At 37.8% G+C, this 24,801-nt stretch overlaps 1 protein-coding gene across 6 annotated transcripts in view; it reads right to left on the reverse strand.

Annotated features, from left to right (window-relative positions):
• AlaRS-m (alanine--tRNA ligase, mitochondrial) overlaps window positions 1-24,801 on the reverse strand; it is a 202,115-nt gene that overhangs the window by 96,279 nt on the left and 81,035 nt on the right. For all 6 annotated transcript variants that reach the window (XR_011018257.1, XM_067147031.2, XM_067147030.2 and 3 more), the window contains 3 exons: window positions 21,661-21,805; window positions 17,730-17,866; window positions 3,792-3,939 (listed from right to left, as the gene is read on the reverse strand). Coding sequence is in view for 5 of the 6 variants with exons in the window: in XM_067147031.2 (XP_067003132.2) it covers window positions 3,792-3,939; window positions 17,730-17,866; window positions 21,661-21,805 (430 nt within the window). In the remaining variant the exon portion in view is untranslated. The remainder of the gene's footprint in view (window positions 1-3,791; window positions 3,940-17,729; window positions 17,867-21,660; window positions 21,806-24,801) is intronic.

A 24,801-nucleotide genomic window follows, 5' to 3' on the forward strand; every position in this document is an offset into this window, starting at 1 on the left:
ACACCTTATAAAACAATGATGAATGCCATCACCACCAAGTTACCGTGAAGCTTGTACAACATTTTCACATCAGCGATACTCATGCTGATGGACTTTAACAAAAATCTAAATTCATTAATATCTCCATTATCACCCCGCAGAAGGGGGGGGGGGGGGGGGGGGAGAAGGAAAAAAATACTTACATATATCTTCCTCAGTGTTCAGTCTGCAAGCCTCTGTGAATTTACTAAATACCACCACAGTCTTCTATTTGTAATTAGTTCTGTGGCCTTGTTTAGTTCTATACCTCTTATCTTTAAATTGTTAGAAACTGAGTCTAACCATTGTCAACTTCATCTCCCTCTACTTCTCTTACCCTCCATAACAGAGTCCATTATTCTCTTAGGTAACCTATCCTCCTCCATTTGCCTCACATGAAACCACCACCAAAGCCGATTTATGCATACAGCTTCATCCAGAGAGTTCATTCCTAACTTAGCCTTTATCTTCTCATTCCAAGTACCCTCTTGTCATTGTTTCCAGCTGTTTGTACAGTTATTATTAATGGGAAAATTATACACTTCCTGTTTTGTCTCTTTAAGGATACTACACCACTGTATATTGTTGCACGTTGTCAGGGTCCTCACAATTAAAATGACTACCCAGAGAAGTAACATTTTTACAACAGGCTAACTTTACTGAAGCTACTATATTAGTCATTTTCAAGTGCATCAGAGTCTGAGTTTCTCACTTCTCGCAGTTTGTGCTCACTGACTTGGTTGACTACACAGCACCCTGGCGTATTGAGCTCCTGCTCTCTAACAGGACCCCTCATAGCGTTGTGTCATCCCAGAGTGTTCCACTCCACAACATGCATGAACACATCTGACTTAAGTACTGGGTTTGAGAAACTGTTCAACTGTTTTCTTGCGATGTAACTAACAAATAAAAAAAAAAAGAAACCAGGCAGATTTTTAATATTTGTTACACCACATTCAAGATAAAGTACGAGGTAACAATCAAGTGTACAAACAAAGTTATAATTTTATTTATTTACACTCTAAGACAAAAATAAAAATAGCATCCAGAATGAGTGGTCAAAATGGATTCAAGCCAGGTGGATAAGTTCTAAATCGCTGTACATGCCAATGATTCATATTTCATCATTCACACCCAAACTCGCATACTTTGCCACCACAACGTGTATGTATTTCAGCTGCTTGCTGGCTATATAAGGATGTCCGCTGCTGCTGACTTGCTGCTATCAATCATGTATCAGCTGTGGCTGTGAACTTGATTGTGCCTCAGAAGAAGTTTCGCAGGCAGTATGAGTGGGTGAATGAGTAGTCTCATTATACTGAAAATCAGAATTTTAGTAGGAGTCTGCCTTGTGTATACAGTAGTACTGACAAAGGAGACTCCTATTAAACTCCTGATTTTTAGTGTAATGAGATTAATGGTAAAAGTCAATATGACCAAATGAGACTGTAAAAATGGTCAAATTAATAAATTCAGGTGGATGAGTTCGAAAGGGGCCACATTATGGGCATCCATGAGGCTAATTGACAATTTCGACATACTGATCAGCACAGTAATCATCTAAATGTTACTGCAGCACAATGTTCGAACCAGTGGGTACAAGAAGACATTTGCCGTAAGCAGGAATATTCTGGAAGACTAACAAAAAGCATGATGAGAGAGAATCAAATGATTCTCTGGCAGGTTATGATTGAGTCAGCTTCTGCACATCCAGCAACTCGTGGCATCCTCCATAACTAATCCCGTGTTTTCTCGTATCATTCCCAGATGACTGCGTGACAAAGGACTATGTTCACATTGATTTTTATGACCACTCTCATTAACACACTGTTGTCCGGGCGCGTGCTACTCCATTCTTTCCTGTGGACTGGCAACGGAAGCACACCTAGCTTGAGAAGTAGGATGAAATATAAATACATGTAACTTTTAAATGACATGAAATAAATTATTGAAACCTGGTGAGAGCACTTGTGCAAAGGAACTTAACAAAGTGAGCAGATGTACCTTGTGTCTTTGCATTTCTTGTGTGCAGCGCATACTCTGCAGGGCTTCTGAGGGTACTTTTTCCTTCCACCACATTTATATTTTTCCATTTCTTTGATTTGGGGGAGGTTTTATACCTCCCAGAATTTTGTTCATAATAGAGATTTGAGTGTTTCACAAGAAGCTAAAGCAAGTCACTGCCTAGGGAACGATCTACTACCGCCGGGATATTGGCGGAATTACTGGCCATATAAGTGAGGCCTGTAAAATATATAAATGGTTCTAGGACTCTGTTTTCATCCTTATTTGTCCATCCATCAACCTCATTATCACTGGCATCTTCACTCGTATTATTGTCACCATCGACAGACTCGTCTGAACTGAATGTTGCACTTTCACTTCCGCGCGTATATTTTGATGTTGACGGACACACATCTTACAGTAGAACAATAAAAGTTTGATTTCCACCTATTCAATACTTTACAAGCAATTGCTTTAATTTCAATATGGAAAAATGAGGATAATATCATGCGACACACATCTTCACAATCACTAATACGTACATTTTTGCAATCAATAGGGACATCAGATAAACTATCACCAAGCAATACTTCAAATATTATATCATCGTTCAAGCTGTCTTTGCTCCGGCGCACCATGCTGACACCTGACAATACACTCGGTCGCGGGGTACTGAGTGTTATGAAACAACACTTCCTGTGCCAAAAGCATAGTCAAGGAAAAAAAATACCTATCTACATTCTGATCAACAAAGACTTTAGTTTGTAAACAACACAAAATATTTCGATTAATAAACGGCAGAGAGGATAAAATCACACAAGAATGAAGCAATGTGAGGAAACGTTAATTTACATAGCCGGTCGCCCGCACACCAATATGAAACAACGTTAATTAACGTAGCCCATCATTAATGTGTTAACACTGTATCATCATTGACAAAGACTGGAATGGTGTTGTGCTAAGGAGGCTTAGACACACACTGAGTCCTGGAGTGGTCGCGAGTTGTCTTCAGTGACGAGTCCTACTTCTATCTTGGTGGAGATAACCAGCAAATCCATGTATGGAGACAAACTGCCCACTGCCAAGACTGGTCGTTTCTTGTCAAGTGTCGCACCACTAGAAGGTCCGATGTCATGGAGTAGGATACATTTGTCTACAACACCATACTACATCTAGTATTAATCACAGGCAATTTAATTGCCCAGCGATATGCCAACAAGGTCATTACCCCACCTTTCTTGAACTCTCTGCTGGATGCAATTTTCCAACAGGATTAGGTTGAACCACACACCGCTGTCATATAGAGAATCCATCTTCAAGTTGAAGACGCCATTCCTTCATCTCTCTCTGAGATTATGCTGGATGAGATGGGACACACGATCAACAACACACCATTAGTGTGAAACAAACAGGAACTGCGTGTGATGATTTATGCTGCACAGGATGAATTATTTCAGAACACGATCAGATACATTTACAAGTCCATGCCAAGATGCAATGCATGCCGTGTGAGCAACAGAGGAGGTAACACTCCATACCAAGAGATACTACTTACTGGTAAATAACTAAACAAGTTATGGTCAACGCACAATTAGACCATGATAATTTATTGCCAATGATACCATCTAACTTCATCCCACAGTTCAATTCATGAAAATGTTTTATTTTTGACTTAGAGGGTAGATGGTAACTTCATGTTCTCCCTCCTCCCTAATGATACAAATCCTGTACAAACAGTTCAACAGAAACTAAAAATGCAGCTCATGTACCTGTTTAAGTCTTGCTCCAATCTCAGGGTAAGTGTCGGCCAGAGATTCTGCTACATAATTTGTTAACTCCAGAAGAAGACCTTTCTCTTGGTTAAATGTTTTCTTTGCCACATGCAATGCTCTCCGCAGCACTCGGCGAAGCTTGGGGCTGCAAAACATCATCTTATAACACATACTGGATAGAGTATGTAACAATGCATTACTCAGAAAATTTGCTACATACAAATCAATGAAAAAATCAGCTTTAAAAGTCATATTTACTGGGTCTTCAGTACAGAATAACTGGACAGCATTTATCAGAAAGGAATCAAGCATCACTGAATACATCTGAGGAAACTAAAATCAAAATTAAACCAAGTAAGCAAACAGGTGTTCAAGTATTAGGATGTGTAAGATGGTAGTATACTAAGTGAAACTGAATGAAAGTGTAGTGAAACCAATGCAGTGAGCTTGCAGTTGTGATTAATGGGATTTTGTAAGAAAGAACTCTCTTGGATGGGACTATGGTATATTTTCATCAGTCTGTTTTCAGATTGTCTTTGCCGTACAAGAGTGAAAGCTGGATGGATTCAAGGATATGTTATTCATAAGTTGAAAGTAATAGACATGAAAGTAGCAAGAATGATTGCTGGTACAAACAGGTCAGGAGAGCATCCTGAATTAGACGATAAAGGCCAAGTTAGGAACGAATTTGATGGACAAAGATGTATACAAAAACCTGCTTTAGTGATAAATAAATAAATAAATAAATAAATAAATAAATAAATAAATAAATAAATAAATAAATAAACAAATCAATCAATCAATCAATCAATCAACTAACCAATCAATACTGATCTGCATTTAGGGCAGTCACCCAGGTGGCAGATTCTCTATCTGTTGTTTACAGAGTTTTTTCTCAAATAATTGCGAAGAATTTGGAAATTTACTGAACATCTCCTGTGTATATTATTCCAATCCCTAATTCCTCTTGCTATACATGAATATTCACCCAAATTTGTCCTCTTGAATTTCGACTTTATCTTCATGTTGTGATCTTTCCTACTTTTAAAAGCACCACGCAAACTTATTACATGTAACAAGCTTTAACAGCTTCATTTTAGATAAAAACCTGTTTTGACTATAAAATCAAGTAGCGAATATTCAATAATAACTCAAATCTTATATTTAAGTGGTCCGCCTATTCAGTACAAACATAATTTATTACATCTAGTACATGTTTCGTCCCCTAAGAGATGTCATCAACTAGAATTAATTACAATATCAGAATACAAAAATTGCATTATTAGATTGGAAAGACAAATTAAAAACACTTTTATATGCAAGGACATTTAAAATAAATTACTAGCAAATTTGTTAAAGTTGCAAGTCATATAGTCAATAAAAACTGGTTGAATTGTTCATTAAACTCTTGGGAATTAACAGTTGTATTCATAAAATTGTAATGTTTGTTGTTGTGAATAAGAACATTTGATTTAAAATAATTCTTGATAAAAGATCCTTAAGATCTTTGATATGAAAATGAAAAACCACAGCCTGTTTCCAGTCATTTGACCAGGTCAGGAATGAAATAAATGAAACCTCCATCTAGCGGTGAGGACAGGAATCGTGCTGGCTGCCGGATGACGAGAATAATGGTTTGTAATGTTGAAGCCTGTCACACTCATCTGGGGCAATGATTAATGACTGACAGATGAAATGAATTTTATTTATTTTATGAAATACTTCCTCTCATGCAGAGGCTGTCTTGCAACAAAGTATACTGGAGAGTGTTGCTGGAATGAAAGATGACGGGGAAAATCAGAGTACCTGGAGAAAAACCTGTCCCGCCTCCACTTTGTCCAGCACAAATCTCACATGGAGTGACCGGGATTTGAACCACGTAACCCAGCGGTGAGAGGCCGGCGCGCTGCTGCCTGAGCCACAGAGAATGCAAGATCTTTGATAAACATTCCTTAATTTGTATTTAAGATTGAACGCTTCAGGATTTCAAGTCAACACCGGGCTGAATCAGTAAAGTTACTTGTTGAACTGTAGAAGTGAATAATTTTCTATCTGAAATTAAAAGAAAAACTACATGTAAAGGGAGATGGAAGATGAAATAATATATGATTTCTAGATGACACCTTTGTAATATCAGATGAAAGAATAACTACCGGTCAAACTTTTTTAAACCATCTTAACTCTCTGGATCCATATGTTACGTTCCCACTCGATACTCAAGTAGATTACATACTATCCACTTCATTCCGTATCGATATTGTAATCAAGTTAACTAGTGAAAAAGGTTCCACCTGATCGATACTTTCCTTTTTTAATTTTTTTTTTATTTAGCCTTCGGCTACTTTTTGTCATTAAAACTTACAGTACATGTTTCGATTGCTTAGCAATCATCATCAGCTGTTTCATATAATGCTTAGGTAAAAAATAGCATAAAACAATTCCATAATTAAGATTAAAAGTTATGTTAGTAAGGAACAATTAGGTGTTGGGGAGGGGGGAATATGTGAAAGGGGGGGGGGGGGGCAGTTGTCAGTTATAGATTAAAAACTTATATAAATTAAAAAACTATTTTTTGAATTAAAAAGTCTTTGGTTTCATTCTATGTCACTGCACTGGTTATTTATTAAATTCGACGGTTTTTAGCACGATGCTCCTGCAAACTTGTCTTGGTTGTATAATGTTCCTTCTTTTGCTGAACCTTTCTTGTTTGTAACTCGTTACTGTCCGGTGGAGAAGATTATGTTTATTGTTGGTCGAATTATTCAGATTTCGTTAAGTTGGATAGTTTGGAGTACGACCTGTAACCGGCAAAAAAATGCGTCTGTTAATTAAAAATTACCTGGGGATGTGTTGTTAGCATTTTAAATAAATTGTAACTGTAAAAAATTTTAAAACTTACCCCTATCCAATTGTTCGGTTATACAAATTCTATTCGGAAATCGTTAAGTTCGGATGATTGGTGTACGACCTGTAACTAGCAGAAAGGATGCGTTTGTTAATTGAGAATATCTGGGGATGTGTTGTCTAAAGGAGTTGTTTGTACTGTAAAAACTTTTAAACTTACCCCTGTCCAAATTGTTCTTATTCCGATGTTTACGAGTTTGTATCTATCTCTGTCGTCCTCGACCTTGTGTAGTAGCGGTGTGATGAGGACGTTGTGCTAGCTTGGTTTGGAGAGGGAAGGAGAAGGGGAAGTGAAGGCGTGTCATCATTTGTTGTTATGTGCAGGGGGGTGGCTTCTAGTTGTGACGTAGCTGCTTTGTAGTTGCTTCCTACCTTTATTGGGTGTATTTGATTGCCTCCTAATAATTCCATGTATCTCAATACATGTTCAAACAAGGGATTTCTTTGTTCGTTCGTTTCATTTAAATTTTTATCCTTATTAAGCAACTTATCTAGAAATATATGTATACTTTCCAAACTATTCATTAGTCTTCTTTTATTTAGTCTATTGATGATTGCAAGGTCCTGATTGATATTTGTGAATTTGTGGCCTGTCTCTTTCACATGTTCACCCATTGCGGAAAAACTTCTGTGTTTTTCAGCATTAACATGTTCTTGGTATCTTATTGCGAAGTTGCGCCCGGATTGCCTGATATATGTGGCCTGGCACTGATTACATGTTAACTTGTAAATTCCTGAAATTTGAAACCTACCTTCATTGTTCTTGTACCGGGCGGTACACCTCCACGCCGCTAATTCAAATATTGCGCCAATGGAAACTTCTCTACTGGAGAAACTTGGAACTTTAATTACTGAACTAATTCCACGGTTATTCAGAAGATGTCACTGAGTGTTTTTTATTTGCCTTTTGTTTTCCAACGATTAAGAGGTGTGGACAATCTCTAACAGATGTCGCTACCCAAAACTATGGTAACACACTCTGGTGCAATGGAATGAACTTTCTTGAAGAAATATTGTATTCCTAAGTTTTATTTTTACTAAATTTTGTTCTGTGGTTTGTGGGTTGGCAATATTAACCCTTTCTTTCTGCCCGTTTTGAATGTAACCAATCGGGAATTTACGTAATTAATTTTCCACTAATAAGGTGTTTCTTCCTCGTCTTGTGTATTAGTTTTTGCTGTTATCCAATAAAAACGAAAGGGTGTGTCTACTCATTCCTGAAAGGTCTCGAATGTTCCACGAGGGTATATAAACTGCTGATTTTCTTGTCTCGGTGCCACTTCAGTAACATCTCTCTTACCGTGTGAATACGTAGCAGGGGGCGGGAAGCGCCTCTTTCTTCAAGCAGCAGTTCTTCTACAAGGTAATGGCCTGTTAACATTTTCATTTCTTGCTAGCTCAGCAGTTTAACTCTCGGGGAGGGTTCGAAACCTTTAGTATGTAACCTACCTTTTTAAAATGTAAATTCTTTTCTGTCTATGTAAAATCTATAAATTATAAATATGTAAAGCGGGGATGGAGAGTGCTTCACCCTCTCGAACTCCCCTTCATTTTTGAAAAGGAGGTGACTACGTTTTCATAACCATTCTTCATTCTTTCATGTAGTAAAGTTTTCTCATACGTGTCACCGCCCTAGCTTGGGATTAGCCCCTGTATGATCGGCCTAGCGCCACATAGGTTTTAGACAAAAACTTGGTGTAGGAGTGCAAGTTATCGCCTCCATTGATTTTGTATTTTGGGCCATTTACTCAACCCGTTTTGTTTTCCTTCCTGCGAAGGCCCAGTAGATTGGGTACTAGTTACCCCTGTTTCTTTGTGTGCCTTAAGGGCAGATAGAAATGAAGTTTATTGTAGCCTTTGATAGGCTTGTAAAATTGAGAGCAGGTCTGCTCTTTTTCTTAACATTGTAATTAGGAGCAAGTGCTCTTCGTACTTAGGGGTTTTCTACCCTTTAGCAATTGTGGTTGTGAGCTGAGAGCTCAGGAATTAAACTTGGGGCTCGAAGCCCAAATCTTGTAACGAACTGTAATTTGTTAATTTGTTGATCTGCTACCTGGTACCTGTTATACTCTGTTAATTGTTGATTTTGAAAAGAAAATATAACCTTTGTTCAAGTTTTAAATTAACTTTAATTTTGTAGTTGAGACCTATTCCCGCCCGCACCTTCTTTCACCTCTAACTACCACGGATATCTCCGTAACAGTTCTCATTGACCCTGCTATGACTGAAATTTTTTTTTACAGTTACAATTTATTTAAAATGCTAACAACACACCCCCAGGTAATTTTTAATTAACAGGCGCATTTTTTCTGCCGGTTACAGGTCGTACTCCAAACTATCCAACTTAACGAAACCTGAATAATTCGACCAACAATAAACATAATCTTCTCCACCGGAGAGTAACGAGGTACAAACAAGAAAGGTCTAGCAAAAGAAGGAACATTATACAACCAAGACAAGTTTGCAAGAGCATCATGCTAAAAACCGTAGAATTTAATAAATAACCAGTGCAGTGACATAGAATGAAACCAAAGACTTTTTAATTCAAAAAATAGTTTTTTAATTTGTATAAGTTTTTAAACTATAACTAACAACTGCTCCCCCAACCCCAGCCTTCATGTATTTCCTCCCCCTCTCCCCCTAGGCCTAATTGTTCCTTACTAACATAATTTTTAATCTTAATTATGGAATTGTTTTATGCTATTTTTTACCTAAGCATTATGTGAAACAGCTGATGATGATTGCTAAGCAATCGAAACATGTACTGTAAGTTTTAATGATAAAAATTTAGCCAAAGGCTAAATAATAAAAAAGGAAAGTATCGATCAGGTGGAACCTTTTTCATTAGTTAACTCAAGTAGATAACACCTTAAATTATTTAAACTTGCAAGTTACTAGAAATAATAAAAACCTATTTAATATTTTAAGGAAACCAACGCAGACCGCAGACTATTAACGTGATTAAAAATGATTCTATGCACCCAGGAGCTCATAAGAGAGCCGGTTTCTTTAGTATGATTTACAGAACATTGAATACTCCTCTTTCAGCTACAGATCTAAAATTTTAAAAAACCTATATAGCATATAATGGCTATAATAAAGAATTTGTAAACAGGATTATAAATAAAATAACAAATAAATCTGTGACTATTTTAGTAAAAACGAAAAGAAGAGAATAAGAAATTGGCCGTATTCACATATAATAACAGTAAAGTAGTCCTCTACTTCAACAGTTGCAAAGATGGTGACTAACAGTGAAAAACTGTATGTTGTTCTGGAATTTCATTCCAATTAATCTGCGATAAACTGTACTCCCTTGCAGGAATAGCCCCTCCTGAGATCCGATGCAAAGTAGCTGCAAATGTGCAAGGGCTTCTACCAGCTCAGCCCACCCCCTACATGGACACAAACTACCACCAACTCGATTGAAGTCCAGGAACAGTTTTATGCACTTCTCATCCCCTGCTAATGCAGATGCAAGGAAGATCAGATTTCTACTCTGGTATCAGAAGATCCCTTTTCATCCAGAACGCTTAAAATTGGAGGAACTGTTTAATTTTATGTAATATTGTAATTTCATATATTTTATCTAATTTGCAATCTGTTATCTATATTGTGCTACTGACACGAATAAATAACCCCTTGCGACTTCTTCGTATGGGGTTATGTGAAAGACGCAGTTTTTATGCCACCATTACTGGCTGATCTAACAGAACCGCGGGCCCGCATCATCAACGCCTTTGGTCAAATTGACAGCGACATGTTACATCGGGTGTGGGACGAACTTGACTATAGAGTTGATATGTGTAGAGTCACTCATGGAGCATATATCGAGCACTTGTAGGCTCCTAAAAGAACTTTGTGAGTTTTTCTGTCTGTCTATATAATTTTGTGCCGGCCCCGTGGTGTAGGGGTAGCGTGCCTGCCTCTTACCCGGAGGCCCTGGCTTCGATTCCCGGCCAGGTCGGGGATTTTTACCTGGACCTGAGGGCTGGTTCGAGGTCCACTCAGCCTACGTGATTAGAATTGAGGAGCTATCTGACGGTGAGATAGCAGCCCCGGTCTAGAAAGCCAAGAATAACGGCCGAGAGGATTCGTCGTGCTGACCACACGACACCTCATAATCTGCAGGCCTTCGGGCTGAGCAGCAGTCGCTTGGTAGGCCAAGGCCCTTCAAGGGCTGTAGTGCCATGGGGGAGGGGTTTATATAATTTTGTAATGTTACAACAAATAATAAACAAACAGGAAATTTTTGAAACCGCTCCAATCATTTGTGCGCACCCTGTATATAGGACAACGAAGTTATTCAAGAGACATAATTTAAGAAACGCTTTTAGGACCAACAACACAAACTCAAAATTATTTTATAACATCCATATTGTTAATAATAATAATAAATTCCAAAATTTGGGTGTATACAAATTGAAATGTACGAACTGTTTAAGTACATATATCGGACAAACTGGAAGGAACTTTGTTACAAGATAATGCCAGGGCCAAGAAATACAACAGACACTTGGCCATGGGTGATCACATGACAGACTTCAATCACATGTTTACAAACATAGAAAATGACCTTAAAATCTTGAAAACTATAAATAAAGGCCATTTATTGAACATATACGGGGAAATTTACATTTATCTGGACCAGAGGAACAATCGAAAGGGTAATATGAACGATCTTTCTGAGAAATAACATCTTGTATAAGGAATTGATTAAAGCTAAAGTTAGAAAGGAACATCAAACTTTAATGTGTCACATGCTCGGGTGACTATCAGGTCATTCCTCCGCCCAGAACATGCCCTTCCACTTCCCCTCCACACTCCCTGCTCAACGTAGCAACTACTGGTACTTGTTTTGAATTCAGATAGACACTTACCTCAGCAGAAGAGAGTCCTTTTCCACGCATCAGGGCCAATAACAAGGAAGTAAGTAACACAATTTAAATCATATATTATATTAATTCATCTTCCCTCTCTCTTTACTTAGTTTTTCTTTTAATTTCAGACAGAATATTATTCAGTATTACAAATAACTTTACTGCTTCGGCCCCGTGTTGCCTTGAAATCCTGATGCGGTCAATCTTAAATACAAATTAAGGAATGTCTATCAAAGATCAAAAGGATCTTTTATCAAGAATTATTTTAAATCAAAGGTTCTTATTCACAACAACGATCATTACGATTTTATGAATACAATTAATTCGCACAAACTTTATCATCAAGTGTTTATTGAACAATTCAACCAATTTTTTTTGACTATACAACTTGCAACTTTAACAAAGTTTGCTAATAATTTATTTTAAATGTCCTTGCATATAAAAGTGTTTTATTTTTGTCTTTCCAATCTAATAATATCATTTTGGTATTCTGATTTATTATTGTAATTTATTCTAGCTGATGATGTCCCTTAGGGGATGTTATTAATGTTATTTGTATTACGTCCTACTAACTACTCTTTTACAGTTTTCGGAGATGCTGAGGTGCCGGAATTTAGTTCTGCAGGAGTACTTTTACGTGCCATTAAAATCTACAGACATGAGGTTGATGTATTTGAGCATCTTCAAATACTCAGCCCAGCCCTTAGGGGATGAAACATGTACTAGATGTAATAAATTATGTAGGTATTGAATAGGCGGACCACTTAAATATATTTGAGTTATTCTTGAACATTCACTACTTGACCACTCAAACTTATTTGTCTACTAATGTCATTCCATGCTATCTCTCCACTGACAGCTCAGAACATACCACTTAGTCGAGCAGTTCATCTTCTTTCACAGAAGTCTTCCCAGCCTAAACTTTGCAACATTTTCGTAATGCTACTCTTCTATTGGAAATCACCCAGAAAAAATCAAGCTGCTTTCCTTGGGATTTTTTCGAGTTCTCCAAATCAAGTAATCCTGGTGAGGGTCCCATATACTGGAACCATTCTCTAGTTGGGTCTTACTAGAGTCTTATATGCCCTCTCCTTTACATCTTAGGCATATGGAGGAGGATAGGTTACCTAGATGAACAGTGGACTTGGCCATGAAGCGTAAGTGAAGTAGAGGCAGGACAAACTGACAGTGGCTGGATTAGGTTTTAAATTATTTAATGAAGAGATGTGTGAAACTAAATGTGGGTGCTCAGCTAGTTGAAAGTAGAGGATTGTGGAGACAATTAATTCATAGAGGCTTGCAGGCTGAATGCTGGAAGGGATAACAGTCATTAATGATGTAAACTCTGGCTCAGATGACCTCAGCCATACCCTTTTCTAACAAGGGAACTATCGATAGTCATATTGAAACCAACAATGCAATTTCGCAGAGAGTATGAGAGGACCATAAGAAAGCAATGCACAAAAATTTAGCTGCCATTTCGAGCTGCTAGATCCTGAAATCTATATGAAAATATATAGTCAGATTGCATGCGTTAGCATATAGCTAGACATGGACAGCCCTGGTGACCAGCTGAAGCAAGCATGTTATCTTGAGCTATCTGTGCCAGGCAGTTAACACATGTTCCTTTGAGAAAGCAGTCATGAATCAGGCTAATGTTCTAGAGTATGCATTACTTTATTTCTGTGAAGAAGGTTTCTCTTCTTCCGGTGAAATAACATTGGAAGAAAGGGAGATGGGTTGAGATATGATTGAACTAATTGAAAATCATCCTATGGACGCCAGCACTGTCTTGGAGTTGTGTCTGCAGAGATACTGTGGAAGGAGCAACACCTCATCTGTATTATCTGGACGAGAAGGCAGCACACCACTGCCAGGTATGAGAGGTGTTACGGATCCGAGTTTGAGGCCTGATTCTGACACCTCCCTAACTCTTGACTACACATGTCACACACACCACCAGAGGTCCTACCTTGAACTGAGAACACCTTCTAGCACCCTGGGGCAAATACGGTGTCCGCCTCATTTTCACATTAAAAAATATAAAATTATAAATCCACAGTAGACCAACTCACGCCATAGCTTTGTTAAGGGTTATTTTTAGTTAGAGAAGACCTGCATTTTACCATGAAAAACAGAGCTTGAAGAATTTCACGTTCTTTCCAGATTTAAAACTTGTTACGTCTTTTTAAAATACATTAATTTATTTTAAGAAAGAGCATCACACACAATTTTAATGACCAGTATTTCAATCAGTGCTTTAAAAATATTTTTTTCACTGAAGCTCCAACATTTTTATCCTACATTTCAAGACTCTGTGAACTTTCATCAAGAGGACTTTCACTTCATATAAGACCTTACTTATTAAAAAAGGGAATGGTGCTATATTGTCAGAAAAAGAGAACTTTTAAGCTAGTGTTATAACTTATTGTTCCCGGCTCAAGTTTTAAATCATATCAATTTCTACCAATTATCCATAAGATTAGTGTAAATATTTATTACACATTGTTTTTGTAACCTTAAGTTGTTATTGTCTGTTTTCAAGTTTATGGCTGAAGATGATGCATACACGCATCAAAATCAGTCTCATTAATTAATAAAATGTTGTAATTCATCTTATAACTTTGTGTTGTATTGAATAGATGGACCCCACTATTTTGTTCCCATTATATTCTCGGTTCAATATGGATTTAATATGAAGTTCTTAAACTTGAACAGAAATGAACTAGTCTAAATTACATGTAACAACAATATTCATCAAATGTGATTTTTGTGATAGCTTGTCAAATCCTGTCTAACTTGGACCCCCAATGAGCCTGCTCCACTCGGGCTGGTCATCCTCCAAGAGCTGCTGGTGGTCAAAGATGGTCTTCAAGAGTTCCTCAGCGACTGCTTTGTCATCTACAACTGACTAGGCTGGACTGTATGTTTCACTGTGCCAATGCCTCAAATGTCTCACACTGCCAGTCCTCTCCAGCATGTTCTGCTACCAATTTCTAGAGCTTACTCGATTCCTCAGATTTCCCTTTCACTTCCTGAATATGTTTACAGTAGCTTCTGATCCATTTAGACCAAAATATATTCAGACATTTTACAAGTACAGTAAAACCTTCCTTCAACAGACCTCTGATTAAATGGAAACTTGTCTTAAACAGAAATATTTGACGGTCCCGTGAATTAAGGGGTGAAAACGTGCTACATTCCCTTCATTAAATGGAAAATGTGTTACGCGGACAACGGATATTTAGCATTATGAATTCTTTAACTCGATAGTGTTTAAACCTCTGTCGAGGTTTACAGAAAATTTCCAAATTCCAGAATGCAGTGTTTAAAAAATTTTCAGGCACCCTGTGAAAGTCTACCTTGTCTGCTGTAACAGTTGATTCTGTAGCTAATAAAGAATAGAGAAATAGGTCTTCATTCTTTCATTCTCCAACTCACACGTTAAAGTGTATGGCTAAGCTAATTGCCTGCTTACTTTCGTCCAAGGCTTTCTCGGTTTTTGCTTTAATAAGCTGTCAGTCAACAAATAGCTGTCTTTATCTTAGCCCTTGTCAATCAGCTTAGAATTCAGCTTTTGACCGAGCACTTCTAAACTTACATTATTGAGATAGTCCGGCAATAGTCATTATGACTTCGAAAGCAAGAGTTGTGCTTGATCTTAACACGAGAGTACAAGTGATTCATGTTAGCGAATGAGATAAATTGAGTGTAATACAGATCATGAAGATGTTCAACATAGGTAAAACTCAAGTGTACGACATTTTAAAGAAGAAAATTGAAATTTTGAAGTGTTGAAACGGTGGGAAATCTGTGCTAATGGAAAAATGAAGAGAGAATGTAAGAAAACTGAAAATCAAGACATTAATGGGAGTGGTTTGTTAATGTCAGGGCAAAAAATCATTGCATTTTGGGTCCTATGTTACAGGAATATGCTAGAAAAGGTGGCTGAATAACTAGGTAAGGTTAAATTCAAAGCATCTAATGAATGGTTGGAGAGTTTCTGCAAAAGACATCAGATACTTGTTAACGATCTTTGTGGTGAATCAACTGACACCCATCGCTGAATGGATTTCTAAAGTACCTTCCATAATCTAAGTATACAAATCTGAAAACATAGCAAACTGCGACATGATTATTTTTCTGCGCGTTACTGAATAAATCATTGTGTTTGAAAGGCGAGAAGTGTTCGGGAGGAAAACTGTCCAAGGAAAAACTGACTGTTTTTAATATGGTTTTATGTCAGGTAAAATGGAGAAACTCTTAGTGATCAGTACGGCTGCTAAGCCATGATGCTTCAAAAACACTAACCTAAGGAACCTACACGTTGATTGGAGATTCAACAAAAAGGCGTGGATGATGTCACAGATCATGGAAGAATGGTTAATGGCATTTAATGGAAGAATAAAAATGTAAAACAGGCTTGTTTTGCTTTTTTTTCTTCTTTGATAATGCAACATGTGACCCCCACATTGAACTTTCCAACATACAACTCGCTACGTTCCCTCTAAACACTCAACCAACCACTCAACAACCATTCAGAATGTTAAAATGCATTATTGTAAACTGTTAATGTGATCTTTGCTCGCCAACATGAATTCTACGCCATCCGCCTCTGAACTAGCTGAAACCATCCCTGTGCTAGAAGCAGCATTGTGGATAAGCCAAAGTATAAATAAGTTGTCACTAGAAACAGTGACAAAGTGTTCCAAAGAAGCAGGGTTTCCAACAAGAAAAGTTATTGATAATGAGGAAAATGAGGATGAACAACTAGAATGACAAAACAACTTTAAGGAAGGTGCTTTCAATTACAATGCCAAGAACTACGTAAAGATAGACAGTGATGTGCAAACCAAAAAAGACAATGGATATAGATGGCTTAATTTCAGAATTTTACGGAAAATCAGAAAGAAGAACAAGAGGCAGAAACAGAAGCAGCAGAGGAAGAAGAAGAAGAAAAGGAAGAAGACATTGAGGTGGAAGAAGAGTGCAGATTAAAGACTAATGAAGATGCTGTCAAGGGTTTAAATGAACTACAGCAGTTTGCCCTTTGGTGCAATGATTCTGCTATGTTTGATGTGTTTTCTCAAGACTAAAGTGTTTGTGGAAAATTGAGCAGCTAAGCAGCAATATGTGCAGAAAACTCTCCTTGACTGTTGGAAAAAATAAATGAATCATGTGTACAGTGATTTATTTTCCGTTCATTCTCAGTTTTGCTTGTACTGTACTAATTCGTAGCAGAAATATGTAAATACAATACGGGATAAGGTATGTACACCATTTTATTTTTGTTCTCAGTATGTCTATTATACATATTTTCATGATTTAATTATTTTAGCAAAGGCCTACCTCTGTTAACCGGAAACCCATCTTTAACAGGAAAAGGTTACGTTCGATTCTGCTGAAGACAGATTTTACTGTATATCACAATTTTCGATTTTTCAAGTGATCTGCTAAAGAAGTTATGGTGACCAATGGTAAAGTTCTACTTTACATTGTACCAACACACATGGGCCTTAAGACGATGATGGGATAGGAGTGGGAAGGAAGTGACCGTGGCCTTAATTAAGGTAAAAACCCAGCAGTTGCCTAGTGTGAAAACGGGAAACTATGAAAAACCATCTTCAGGGCTGCTAACAGTGGGGTTCGTAACCACTATCTCCTGAATGCAAACTGTTAGCAACGTGACCCAAACTGTGCAGCCACTTGCTTGGTTGAGACAAGTGTAATAATACCACTAGCAACACTAGCACCACAGAATAATGAGTTATGAGTTATACTAGTTTTACTGCATTATGTTGATTTCCATTTCAACATTAAGTGTTGGACTCCCCACCACTTGCCATAGCATCAATGATTATTGAAAATTTCAAATAATATTTTCATTCTTCACCTTTTTAATCATTTAGATATTATTTTCATTTGCAAAGTTATAAAACTGAACTTGCTATATGCATGATGCCTCATATGTGGGGTAAACACAGTACATGACTGGGATGAAAGATGTAGCCTATTCTATGTTTAAAAAAAAAAGAGACAACATGGTGGTAATTGAGCTGCATTCATTCTCATCTTCAGAAGTTAAGATATACAGGAACCTTACCCACAGATATCCTTACACCAGAAAGGGGAATGGTTTTTACTTACTCACTTTTGATCTGGAAACATGCCATCCGAGATGGCCACAGTAACCATGCGGGCATGATCTGCCAGTGTTCTGTATGCTGTGTCGAGACCTCCACAGTCATCACTACCAAACGTACCACGATATGGAGATGATTTTGCAATCTATCATAATAGGAAATATTAACAGAGTATGTTACTTACAATTCTAGAATCTCTCAATAGAATACCAAACTGACAGAAACATAATACATGAGCAGTAACCTACAAGGTTGCTTGTTTTAGCTGTTCAAGAATTAATGGTTAAATCTTGGTACAATCGCTTGACATTAAAGAGTCATATACAGAAAGATTTAACTTGAAAAGGAATATAGAATAGAATAACTTCAATGACAGATCAGTGCTAAAAGAAGGAACAACAGGAAGAAGAGGTAAGTACAAACATGAAAATATAAAAGGACGAGGACAATCTCCACATCTTCATACACTGCTGTCTTCAAATAGATGGGCTCTCTACTCCAGTAGTGATGACTGGGAATCGGAAGCAGAGGGGGAGGGGGGAAGGGGCAAAAAAATATACAGACAACAGAATGTACCCAGCTTTGTGGGATATAGCAGTGAGGGGGAAGGAGGGGTATACAACAAAACTGAAAAGAAAAAGAGCTACAGAATGGTAAGTTTTTTTATGCTCTCTGAATGAATTTGACAGAGAGGTAAAGATTGACATTTTACCAATTTAATTGCGGTAATAACAGTTTTCTGAGATTTTGATTCAATACTATACAATAAAACTTTCAAGGAACAATATTACACATGTATTACAATTAAATAGAAATACAGCGTGGTTATACAAAATAAAAATAATTTAGTATTTGACTACACAATAAGAAACTAACAAACCCTAAAGAGACTGCCAGACTGACGAATGCGCACGGCAAGTCGGTGTATCATACCTCAGTGTCCATGACCTTGGCAAAAGATATACCCCTGCTGCTCTTCCTCACAGCACATGCAAAGTGTCCACTACTTGCAGTGGCTCCATACAAATCGGTTAGTCGCGACGAGCAACATTTTTTTTTGCATATTTCCGCTAATATTTTTTTAATAATTAAAGAAAATAAAGGAAATAATTAGGTGATAAGACAACAGGGCTTGTACAAATTCCTTGCTTTTATAATTCCTTGTTTCAGCCAGCTGAAATCATGTAAAAATGTAATGTTGTCTCCACAAAGTGGTGGGGGGTTAGGGGGGCAACTGCCACCCTCTCGCTCCCCCCCCCCCCCCCCCAATTGCCACTACTGCTCCTCACTAATCATAGTCCTTCTACATCCATTTATTTATCACCCCTTGACGAGTTTGTTTCTGCTTCCCAGCTTCATCAGCAAGTGAACTTTAACATTCATTGAGGGGCCATCTTGGCTGATTTTCAGACTTAATGTGGGAAGTGTAGGATAAGAAGTAGGGTAAAGAGGGAAGAGACAAAAATACAATGATGAATATATGGGATAAAAGACAGAATGAAAACAGAAGGACAAAAGGATCCCATATTTGTCCTTGTCTCCTCTTTCTATCGCTCCCTCTAAGCCAGAGGTGCTCAGCTGGGCGCCCGTTCAGGCTAGCCCAGTACGGCCAGGCTAGCCTGACGTAAATGTGGGCAAGCATACGTCACGGTGAAGCAGTGACGTTTGATTGTGACTACGAAAGTCTTCTCCATTACTCGGAGAAATGTTGATTTGGATAAAGCCTTTTTTTTTTTTTAAAGACGCTATAATCGCAAGAAAACTGACCTTTTCAACATATTTCAGTCTGATTTATACTGCGCCCAATATAAACAGTCAGTTTCATTTTCTTATATTTATACATTCAAAGAAAACTGACACACTACCATTTTTATGTTACAATGTACAAAGATACAAGGTTAAGCGTACAAGCTATGATTTACAATTCCTTGGATGGGAATGACAGTATTTCCATAAGTAAAATTTGTTATTCATTCAGCAAAACATAATATATTTACATAACTGAATACATTTTCTGCTAGATTTTACACAGTGTTGTAGTTTTATGTGGTGACTTTCCCTGTTCACTGAATTTCTGAAAATAGTATTTAAAACTTATCAGGCGTCCAAATATAATAGCTAGCCTCCAAATAGCAAGGGTGTTACATCATGAGTAAGGACATGCCTTCAAACAAATAACCTAACTGATGTTATTCCCATTAAACATGATTGGATTGCCATTGAGTAAGTTTAGGATAGGAATCCATGTCTGGAAATGTACACATAAAGCACATTTTTCAAATGTCACTTCACTTGCAGACAAGACTTCATGCGGCAAAAGCAGTTGGAATGTATTAATAGTAGGTAATATTTGTTCATCTCGTATGTTTGTCTTATTTGATGATGGATAAATACAAATTGAAGAATACACTTTAGTCCAAACAGTAGACTTTTCTACCGTAGTAGGCTGGCTCAAGAGATCAGGAGAAGAACAGCAATTGCCTGAAAGAAATACTGGTCTATTAGCTTAATTCTCAAGAATAATTATTCACTTTATACTCTAAATGTGCTTTATGTGTACGTTTCCAGACATGAGTTCCTACCCTAAACTTTATCAACTCAGTCCTTTCTACATGCCCTAGGAGTTCATAACAGGAATTTCTGAACACCCTGTGCACATTAGAAAAAATATAAATATGAAACAAACAAACAAACAAACAAACAAATAAACAAACAAACAAACAAAAACAAACCCCATGGTAACAGGCCTTGGCCTACCAAGCGACCACTCCTCAGCCAGAAGGCCTGCAGATTATGAGGTAAAGCATGGTCGGTGCGACGAATCCTCTCCGCCGATATTCTTGGTTTTCTAGACTGGGGTTGAGATCTAACTGTCAGATAGCTCCTCAACTGTAAACACGTAGGCTGAGTCAACACAAAGGTGACAGGCCCCAAGAATTCTCACAGTTTCTCGGATGACCGTACGTGATGGACTATGAGAATTCTAGTTTTTATGGACTTCCTGTTTCCTTGATCGCTGCTACAATCTGGTGGCAAAATTATAAGTTTTAAAAGTGTAGTCATGGAATAAATAGTATAAGGCAACTATTACTGCATCATCTTCTTTTCCTTAAATGTCACTTCATAACAGTATAATATCGGAAATGTCGAGCTATTTCTTGGAGCTTCAGTTTAGCTGTCAACATGGCGTGGCGCATGCAGTTGCTAACAGATTTGGATATTTGTGATGAATTATGTGCAGACCGGTTATTAGATGTACCTAGAGACGGTGAATTAGATATTTCTAATTACGGTATGTGAATTTTTCTGACAGTGATTTTGGTACTTGTATGTCAAATTGTGTACAAGAATCTTGTGTGTTGGAATACAGCAGTGACTCAGATTCACACAAGTCGAGTACAGATAGCACTTGTAGCATATACTGTAGTAGGTATAGATACAGTCAGCGGCTTCTCAAAAGATAATCCAGTTCGTAATTTAAAAGTTTGAGGTTGATATCTAGAATCGCTTTTGCGTTACATGAGTTTGAGTGCAGCAGTGTAAATTTGTTCTTGCAGGCTTGAACTATTCGGTCAACAGGGGGGTAGTAACCTCCGTTCAGACCCAGTCACCAATATGTTAACCTCGAACTAATCCTCAGGTCCAGGTAAGAATCTCTGACCTGGCTGGGAATCGAAGCCGGGGCCTCCATGTGAAAGGCAGGCATGCTACCCCTAGACAGCGGGGCCAGCTATGAAATAAACACCTTGATAAGAACAATCAATTTTCATTGAAAGACATGATTATTTTTTTGGTCATGCATTTCGAGACAAATGTTGTCTCTGAAGAAAGAGGTGTCTGGGAATCAGATGGAGTATTTATAAAAAGAGCCAGAACCATGTCTGCATGAACTACCTCCCTATATTCACAAGTATAACATCAGAAGTATGAGATACTGACCTTCTGAATGGCAGAAAACAGAGGCTGGAAGAGATCTGTAGAATAATTAGACTGCTTCCCCTGCAGCACCGCAACTAGTCGCTCCAGTCCCATTCCTGTATCCACATGGCACTGGGGTAGATCCTTCAGGCTCCCATCGGGCATTCTACAAAGATCATATGAACAAGAGCATTACAGAGAGGAAAAGTACTAACATTCACACACCTTAAGACTGGCAAGTTGTTCCTCTCCTCAATGACTGCATAGTTCATTGGTTAGGAACTCACCTTTTGTGCTTGTGGTTGTATGATCCTTGGCACTTATAAGAGAGTTATATTGATGAATATAAAGGCAGTTGAACCCATTGCCCAACAATTATGAGTAATTCTCTCTCTCTCTCTTTTTTTTTTTTTTTTTTTTTTTTTTTTTTTTTGCAAGTTGCTTTACACCACACCAACACTTCTTCTTCTTTCTTCTTTTCTAGCCTATTTCAATCCACTGCTGGATATAAGCCTCTTCCATATGCTTCCATTGTCTTCGGTCTTGAGCCACTTGGAACCAGCGTGTTCCAGCAAACAGCTTTATGTCATTGAGCCATCGAGCCAATGCCTCTCTTGTGTTCCCATGGTCTCCAGTGAACAATCCTAGACATCCACCTGTTGTAGTCTTGTCGAGCTACGTGTCCTACCCATTGCCATTTTAGTCTTGCTACTCTCTCTAGGATGTCTGTTACATTTGTTCTGCTCCTAATGTCCTCTGAACGGATCTTATCCCTAAGGCTGATCGCTAGCATCTGTCGCTCCATGGCTCGTTGTGTTCGCTGAAGCTTGTGAGCACTTTCCTTCGTCAGAGTTTCCAGACCGTAAGTACAGTAGTAACTGGTACCACGCACTTATTATAAAACTTGGTCTTCACATTAACTGGAACATCCTTGTTGGTCAGGATGAATCTTAGTTTTCGGAATGCTATCCAATGCATGAATATTCTGCAAGGAATTTCTGCACGTTGGTTGTCTTTTCCAAGTTTTATCTTGTGTCCAAGATAGATGTACTCAACTATAGCTTCTATATATTGGTTTCCCATTTTAAGTGGTTGGCTGTCTGGGCTTAGTATCTTTGTTTTATTAATGTTCATTTCCAAACCAATCTTAGCAGAGGCAGTTTTTAATTCTTGGATCATGCTTTCTAGCTCATCTAGATTTTAACTTATGAGCACAATGTCATCGGCAAAATGCAGGTGGTTCAAATACAACCCGTTAATTTTTATTCCTTTATTATCCCAATAAAGGGTTTTGAATACATCTTCCAAGGCAAGGTCTTATGGTGATGGTGGAATAGGAAAGGTCTAGGAGTGAGAAGGAAGCGGCCGTAGCCTTAATTAAGGTACAGCCCCAGCATTTGCCAGGTGTGAAAATTGGAAACCATGGAAAACCACCTTTAGGGCTGCTGACAGTGTGGTTCGAACCCACTAGCCTCCAAATACTGGCCGCACTGAAGCGACTGGAGCTATCAATCAATGAATATTCAAGATCTTATTTTAAATGTCAAAAATTTTAAGGTGTCTTTCCAATTTTAATATTTATTTCTGATATATTAATGTTAATTTATTATTAGCTGATGATGTCCCTCAGGGGACGAAACATGTACTAGATATAATAAATTATATATTGTATTGAATAGGCGGACCGCTTAATTATAATATTTAAGTTTATCTTGAATATTCATTGATTGATTATAGTCAATACGGATTAGTATTACTTGAAATGAAGCTGTTAAAGCTTATCACTTGTAATGGAGCTATCAAGCTCGGTTATTATGAGTACAACTGTCATGAGTTGCAACCTCAATTCGTATGCAATGACAGGTTAAAATATATTACGTATTCAAGTTATTTCTGTGTTTCTGAAGGGTCACTTCCACCATCTACTGGTAAGAAAGTAGGTAACTCAGCCACCATGTAAAAGGTTACTCTCCCGTGAAATGCAGTAAATTTTTTAATAAGAACCTGAAGGGTTGAGGAAAAGAATTTGAATTAACCACAAATTTGAATTCAGCAATACTGAACACCATACTTACATGCATCTCAAATACAAAAAGAACCCTACATTTTCAGTGGTTAAGTTGCAATAACAACAGAGTAAATAAAAGCAGTGTACATTCCCTACTTAGTTTTGGGTCAGTAGCATAGCCTAGCCGTGATCACTTAATTCATCTACAATTAACAATGGATATTTTACTAAAATTCCTTCAAACGTACAGTAGCCAGTTGAATGTCTCATTTCAGTGATACTTCCACATGGTCCATCTACTGTATCTTTTCATTCCATATCCTATCTACGCACATTTTTTCCCATCACCCTCCTCAACATCCTCATTTTGCCACATTTAGCCTTTTCTGGCAGACTTTCTTCACTGGCTATGTTTCACTCCCTTCGTCTTTTCCCCAATCCTCCAGTCACATAGCATGTCTGTCATCATCTTCCAATTTTTCCATCCAGCCTGAATCCTGTGACTGATTTCTATGTACAATCCCCCATTCTCCATGTCCATGATGTACGAGCCAAGCTACTTAAACTATCTGGTTAGTGATAACCTGTCCCTTAGTATTCTTACATTTCCATCCCTATCTTTTCATCCAAACCATATGCATTCAGTCTTCACTTTGCTAATCTTACGTTCTCCTTCTTGTTCTTATCTACCAGCACAATATCAGCAGGAAAGAACACAGACCAGGTGTTGAATCTCTTATATCTTCGGTCAGTACATCTATTACAAGGTTGAATACGTTAAGGGCTGAACCTTGGAGCAGGCCTACCATCATAGGGAAGCTTCTTATGGGTCCTACCATTTGTTCTTATTTATGATTTGGCTTCATCATACATGTTCACCACTACTTTCACGTACTTCTCTGGTTCACCTTTCCGTCTCATGAATCTCTGCAGCTCTATTAGTGATGATGATGATGATGATGATGATGATGATGATGATGATGATGATGTTGTTGATGATGATGATGTTGATGATGCTTGCCATTGATGCTTTCATGGCCCATACTTATAGACATGATATAGGTTTTTGGGCTTATGCCGTGTCAAGAAAGGAAGGTGAAAAATAAGGTCAAACTCAGAGTTTGAGAAGCCTTTATAGTGGTCAGTCGAGATTT

The sequence above is a fragment of the Anabrus simplex genome, chromosome 5, assembly GCF_040414725.1.
Source record: "Anabrus simplex isolate iqAnaSimp1 chromosome 5, ASM4041472v1, whole genome shotgun sequence".
NCBI lineage: Eukaryota > Metazoa > Arthropoda > Insecta > Orthoptera > Tettigoniidae > Anabrus > Anabrus simplex.